Source organism: Dysidea avara, chromosome 13 (assembly GCF_963678975.1).
Source record: "Dysidea avara chromosome 13, odDysAvar1.4, whole genome shotgun sequence".
Classification (NCBI taxonomy): Eukaryota; Metazoa; Porifera; class Demospongiae; order Dictyoceratida; family Dysideidae; genus Dysidea; species Dysidea avara.
The window spans coordinates 2,183,135-2,190,440 of record NC_089284.1 but is presented as its reverse complement, the minus strand read 5'-3'; the positions used below and the strand labels follow the sequence as shown (position 1 = coordinate 2,190,440).

The window sequence follows — 7,306 nt, the reverse complement described above, 5'->3', positions numbered from 1 at the left end:
CTCTGTTGTGTCTTTCATAGAAGGAGTCAAAGAAACTGTCGAACGTTCGCTCGAAAAATACTGCACCCACGACAGAAGTTAGGATAAATGCACTGGTTCTTTTGAAGAGTACGTTGTACATCCACTTCGAGATCATGGTGACGTCACCAATGGTTTGTTTTATTTAATGCTCCGACTGTTTTAATGGAGCATGGGTCAAAGAGCAAGGGCCCGGTCGGAGATAACAAATATCCCTTTATTGACTATCATGCGGTGACAAATCGCCTCAGAGAAGGTATCCTGAGCAGCGGGGAGCAATATAAACCATTCCCTTGGCTAGAGAACAATACTATTCCTAAGAGCAAGCAGCAAGTGACAATAGAAAAGGCCATGGAAAGTTGTACCTTTAAAAGTCTCCTCAGTTGTGTAATGGGTGTGTTAAATTTGTATACTGTTAACTGAAAAAAGTATTACGATGTGCTTATTTTATGTTTCAAGGTAAATGTGAAAGGCTGAACACAGCTTTAATTTGTTCTAGGGTATGGACTGGGAGCAGCATTTGGTCTGATCACATCAGGATTAGATCCCACTATAGCTGGTGATGTTGGCCAACCATCCAAGCTGAACACACGGGAAACACTGAGGGAGATGGGAAAACGAAGTGGCTCTTATGCCAAGAACTTTGCCATGTTTGGTGCAATGTATTCTGGTACAGAATGCCTAATAGAGAGTGTAAGCCTGATTAGGTGATTATTACAAGTCACTGGTTCACGGTATACACTCTTTAGTATCGTGGTAAATCAGATTTGGTTAACAGTGGACTGGCTGGATGTACCACTGGGGGAGTCATTGGATTAAGAGGTATGTAGTTGAGGGACTAAAGTTTAACATTTCATTTGGTCAGCTCAACCATTGCATTTTAATTTTGAGGTTGATTATTGATTAGAGCATGTCAGTATTGCTTTCAAACTTACTTAGTTACCTTATCAAACAGTGCTACCCAGTACTGTTTAGTAGAGATTGTCCCTATAATGAATGGCACAAATAGTCTTATCATATCACTTATCAGTAAAAAAACATACACATGCCAATATAATTTTTTTAAATTGCCAAAACCCAATTTCTGCTTGGCTGCCTGATTGCAGTTGCAAGGTTAAGGCTGGTTTCCATATAGCCACAAACTGCCTGAATTATTGCCTGAGTTAGAGTGTCTGCGGTTGGTCTGCGACCATAGCAACAGTTTGCTGCACGTCTATTTTTCTGTATTTTATAAGTTTAGCAAACCTTGGAAACGATGGTGGCAGCAAAGGTACGCCTTAATTTGTTACAACACGGCACGTTACAGATGTTTTAGTGACACTCTATGAAGCATGGTATACTTGTAGGCACCATGCTTCACTACTTCGTGTTGAACATTGCCGGCATCTGCCTGCGCTGTTTGTTTCCATTAACAAATTTTCCTGCTTGCGATGCCGGAAGAGCCGGGAAGGTTGAACCTCTCTCCACTTTTATGGTGGTTGCAGCACAGTTGCGATACCGGCAAGGTATGTTTCCATAGTTGTTAAAGTGCCCCCATCAAGACCCCAGTAGTAATCGCAGGCAATGCACAGGCGGTTTGTGGCTATATGGAAACCAGCCTTTAGAGTCTAAATGATGCATGATACAGCCACAATTTTTCACCACAACACTTTACTCATGTGTGACATGTGCCTTTTGGGGTTCTGACAAGTGTTTGCCGCTACACTTTGCCATTCCATCTTCAATCATACTGGTCACCTTCATGAAACAAAACCGTATCAAGGCGTTTTTCCGTATTGACACTTTCTGTATTAAACGCTGCAAAATTATTTACAGCAGTGCTATTACTGATCACGCTAATGCGCAAGCACTGCCTGGTGACAATGCTCGAATTTCTTGGGTCCATATGTGTGATCCAGCCTAAATATTGGCTGGCCAATCAGAATCGAGGAGTTGCATAATCATTTAAAAATAGTGAAAAAACATCTAAAAGTGGCTAGGAATAAAGTAAAACTCAGAATAGGGCGTTTACTAGATGCATTCTCTTCATTTATTGTTTTAGCAGAGGATAGCATTTCATATCTGGTGAAACGTCAAGTCACGATTCTTTGGTCTTATAAGGTGAGATTGGAAAACACAACTTTGCAACAATGGTGATAAACAACCTAGGTGAATAGCTTCTAATAAATGGCTTTAAATTGTCTGCTTCTTAGTCTACTTCCAATACATTCATGCGCATGCAGACACCTAACTGTGTAAGTTGAGAAGTTTTTGTTGAGACATCTACCTCACTTGCCACATGGGGTAGCAATGCTACTAGTTAGTTGCACATCATAATGGATAGTGACATTTACAGTAGCTAGGAATTATACTAGTATATTAATAAATAAACGAAGTAGGGATCTAAGTGATAAGCGCTAGTGAGAGTGTGAGACTAGATTATACGATGATAGTATTATGACATAGCTATGTGGGAAAATCCCTATATTGGCATGTCAATTATTTTGTTAAATGCCAAAGTAGGGATTTTCCCACAGAGCTATGTTGTCATTCATATAATCTTGCATCATCACTAGTTCTTATTGCTTAGATCCCTACTTCAAAATTAAATTAATACTTATAAGTCATCCTGTTCAGCCATGTAGAAAGGTACTAGGGTGACTGCTTTATTAGAGTATACTTCAACCAATATGCAATATTTATAGTCTCGTGCCCAGGGTCTCACGCTAATGCACAAACACCATCTGGTGACAATGCTTGAGTTTCAAGTGTGTGTGTGTGTGTGTGCATTTTTTGTTGTGCTTCATATATTCAACAGCTGGAAGAACAGATAATAATTATTCAGCTTGAGCTTATAGTTACTATAATACAGTGGAACATCTCTATTACAGACAATTTGGGACCACAAATTTTTGGCTGCTTTTTGCTGAGGTTTCCTCTTTGAGAGATAAAAAATGTATTAACCAGATCTGTTGGGACCAAAATTTTTATCCTTTTTTCTACTGTGTCCTTGATCCAGGGAGTTTGTTAAGAGAGACTCTACTATATACCAAAAAAGTTTATGGGACTACTGCATTTATAGCTGTCTGTTTGTGAACAGTAGTGTTTGTATCATTATCGTAGTGTATAGTAGGGACCACAAAGGAGTAGGCGTGGCCCACAAAATAACATCACCTAAAAAACAGCCTTAATTTCCCCAGACAATGATGAGGCAGTATTGGTTACATAAAACTAAGCCCAAACAAGCTTTCAGATCGACCCGAAACGCTTTCAACAAGTTGCTACAGAATTTTTTTTTTTTAATTTTCATCGGAATTTTCTGACTGACTGCCTGATGCCTTCAAACAAGCGTAACTCGATAACAGCTAAGGCTATGGGCTTGATTTTTCACTCTTTGATGTCACTTCAGCCCGAGAGGTGCCTTTTGGCATACCGCAGTACGTACAATGCATTTTTCGTGGACTTACCAGTGTCCTCCTTTGTGTCCTATTCATCTTTGCTGACAGCGAAAAGTGTCGATATGGTGGTAGCACGTGATGGCTTCCCTTCATAGCGAAAAGCGTCCATATTTTTCATAATGGCTACTTCGATTGCAGAGATGTTTTTAAAACAGTTTTTGATTCGTACTGCTGTGTAACGGGTTGAACATAGCCAACAACGAAGCGTAATGGATAATTAACTTTTCAGATGATAATTTATATAACTGGGGTGCGCGGCACCAACCCTTTCTTTCGGTATGTGTGGTTTGCAGAGATGCTTTTCGAACAGCTCTTGATTCGTACTGCTGTGTAACAGCTGACAACAAAGCGTAATGGATACTTCACTTTTCAGACAATAATTGATATAGCTGGGGCGCATGGCGCCATTTCAAATGCAGTAAAGTTAACAAACAAGTATTTCGAAATTTTGGAATTTACAACTAGAGTAGGGACCATAGCACATCGATAAAAAGTACTGAAACAAGCTGGAGCAGTGCACAATATTAAATCACAGTAAAACAATAAGAAGTGTTATATCCCTACTGTGCATTTCCAATATGGAGCCGCACAGTAGGGATATAACTATAACTTATTGTTTTACTGTGATTTAATATCGTGCACTACTACAGCTTGTTTCAGTACTTTTTATCGATGTGCTATGGTCCCTACTCTAGTATAAATTCCAAATTTTTTGAAATACTTGTCTGCATTAGTGCTCGCATTAAGCAATGGATCCATCACTGTAGTGATCACAAAAAGGATGATCTCTAACTAATTTCTCTATTTGGAACAATCACACTGTATTTAAAAGGATGATCTCTAACAAATTTCTCTATTTGGAACAATCACACTGTATCATGCTATGACCACTTGTTAGTTGGGCCCTTAAGAAAAGTCATTTACTTGATTGCTGTTATCAGAAATTAAAGTCTCTGTGAAATGTGTATACACTGGGAACAGTAAAGTATTACTCTGTATTATTTCTCTCCTGCCACAGCTGGAGTCACTGCTGGGATGGCAGGATGTACAGCATTTGCTGCCTTCTCTCTAGCAATTGACTACTTTCTACGCAGATAGCAGCAATGGAATTTTTTGTACAGTATTAATATTCATTTTTACATCACATTTGTTAAAATATGAACATTTGATTATATTGGAGTGTGTGTGTATGTGTATGCCAGGGTTTATTTTTGGTGTGTGTGTGTGTGTTCGTGCGTACGTGCCTCCCCCTTTGATGCTGCACTTGCATGTAAATAGATTCATAATCATGATGTTATTCCCATAGGAACTAATAGTTCAGTTTTGTATACAGGTAATTCTTGTTATACCGGTCTAGACAACTGAGTGACCATATCTTGCTAACTGTACTTGTGAATTTACGTTGACCATTTCCTTTTCACTATTGCATCAGGTAAGTACTTGTTCTCAAATTGTGACAGTACCAAGCCTGTTTGTCTATAACCTCATCATTGTGGTTGCATAGCTGTGGCACCATTAATTTTTGTGGTACTATTACTAAGGACTGACAAGGTATGAGAAGTCCACAATGATTGAAGATTAGTATGAAGGATACATTTGAGGCTAATTCTGTCAACTACTGAAAGACAAGTCAAACCCATAACGGATTGTCTATAGTGACGTCACTGTTGTGAATTCTTTTGCTGTATTATCTATGTTAACCCCTAATAGGAGCTTAATTTAAGTGTCAGTCTTGCAGTGACAATATTTCAATTTTTTCTCTTCATTAGTCCGCTTATGTATTTACTATCCTGTATAAGTTGTTTTTGATTTTTTTTTCCCTCTTTACAATTGAAATTTCCCGATCTCATGATAGCCACTTTCAAAATATTTCTCTTCAACAGCTAAAATTGCTTCCAGACCTAATCTTATAATTGTTCCCACTATTTGATTAAAATTACCTTAAAAGGTCCTACCTCAGTTATCAACATTTTACATTTAAATTGGTTCCAGATTCAACTTCATGATAGCTATTTTTGAAACTTTCCTGGGACACCTTGTCATGATCATCTTCTAAAATTCTAGAAATAATGTTTTGGAATAGAGAATGCAAAAAAAAGTGAACGAGTTAAAATATCACTGCACAACAAATGACTGTTGTCTTAGGGTGCAAAAATAACAGCAGCTTTGAAGTTGGCCTATACAGCCTGCTTTTAGTCTTGTATGGAAACACAAGAAATGATAAAAACAGCCAAACTACGTGAAATGGGTGTCAGCCTAGCAGTAGATACAATGTAATGACAATGATAGTAACATGCTGATGCTATCATACATTATGATATTAACAGTGTATTAGATATCATAGATAATATTAACCAGAAATCAGTGCCACAATGCCTTCAATGTGCCTTGGTTCAAGCCCATGTCATTAGAGTGGTCAACAGTGCTTGTGAAGAATTGCTACAGATTTAACAAAAATATCTATTGACTAGCTGCCTGATGTCTTCAGATCAACAATGGCTAAGGCCACAGGCTTGTTAGATGTCACTTTAGCGACAGGTATCTTGGCATGCCAAGCCCTCTGCGTGTAGGGGGCTTGGCATGCCAAGACTAGGCTGCCAATTTCCCCAACTGTAGTTGGGGGGAAATGGGGATTGGGTCAACTTCCCAAGGTGAAATGCCATTATGGCACCCATTGGTGACATTTTTATACTTGATGGATCTCACCTTTTATTTCAAAAGTTGGTGGACTGGTGTGTACAGCACTGGACATTTCACACCATATATGGTTTATTATCAAACTAAATTTGGTATAACCAACATGTACGTAATGTGGGGGAATATTTTACAACCATTCATTGTAATTATAATAATAGTATCCTACTGTTTATCTGACACAAAACATTGTCCTGCATTATGATTAGAGTTAAGCAACTGAGCCATTCAAAGTCTGCAAAACAACAGGGCTTCTTGAATACAGGGGGTCTTGAGGTGTTGAAATTCAGTCTCTTCACTTCTTTTACAAAACGAGAAAGTGGGGGAAATTGCTGATGGCATGTTTGTAAGCCATAGACTTTCTCACACAAATAAACATTGATTTACAAAGGCAAGCAGGATCCAGTTTGACTACAAGCGAGTTGAAGGATTGGGTGATGTCATCAGTCATAGTTGTTGATCAATGGAGCATCCTGAAGAAATCCAGCCAGCTATCTACCGTAGACTTACCACTTACCCTTTGAATTTGTGGAGGGTACCAGGGGCGGATCCAGAGTCTGGAAAGAGGGGGGAACCTTGCTGAAAAAAGTTAAAGCGCAAAAAAAAAAAAAAGGTCACAACAATAATAGTCAGTTATCCTTTACCAAATATATTATATCACGTATGTTATGTAAAATAAAATCCTATTTATAGCTTCATAAGTAAGCTGCACTGCCTCATGAACATTGTGACTGCTTTATTAGAGTAATTGACTGCTCTATTAGAGTATCTCGATCTTGTATGCAATTTCTTGAAGGGGGGGGGGGGGGGCATTTGCCCCAAATGCCCCATCCTGGATCCGCCATTGGGTACATACAACACACATGACTGTGCAGGTGCTTGTAGGCATCAAATTGGGTGGATTTTTTTTTGGGGGGGGGGGGGGGGGGGGGGGGCAGGCAGTGTTACTCATTGTACATAGCTAATTCAAACATTTTTTGGTGCAGTTTATGATGTGTGAATATATATCCCACCCACATGGACATATTCACAAGGGGAACCCTCTAATTGAGATACTCTAATAGAGCAGTCGCATACTCAGTCACACATTCTAAGTGTTTCTGACTCAGTCCACACCCTAACCAAATATTTTTGCAGATGCATGATTATGCATCTGC

General features: G+C 38.9%; 1 protein-coding gene across 1 annotated transcript; it reads left to right on the top strand.

The window, feature by feature from the left end:
- The first annotated feature begins 18 nt into the window (after positions 1–18).
- LOC136242362 (mitochondrial import inner membrane translocase subunit Tim22-like) lies at positions 19–4,645 on the top strand. The gene is made up of 4 exons (XM_066033767.1): positions 19–412; positions 518–711; positions 768–840; positions 4,474–4,645. Exons 1-4 carry the CDS (start codon positions 184–186, stop codon positions 4,551–4,553), a joined length of 576 nt encoding a protein of 191 aa, XP_065889839.1. The 5' UTR covers positions 19–183; the 3' UTR covers positions 4,554–4,645.
- Positions 4,646–7,306: the final 2,661 nt, after the last annotated feature.

Bases quoted from the DNA above. Each gene is read 5' to 3' on its own strand.
- LOC136242362 (XM_066033767.1), top strand. From the start codon at position 184: ATGGAGCATGGGTCAAAGAGCAAGGGCCCGGTCGGAGATAACAAATAT. The intron at 712-767 runs GTAAGCCTGATT...TACACTCTTTAG, and splicing joins CAGAATGCCTAATAGAGAGT to TATCGTGGTAAATCAGATTT. The intron at 841-4,473 runs GTATGTAGTTGA...CTCCTGCCACAG, and splicing joins GGGAGTCATTGGATTAAGAG to CTGGAGTCACTGCTGGGATG.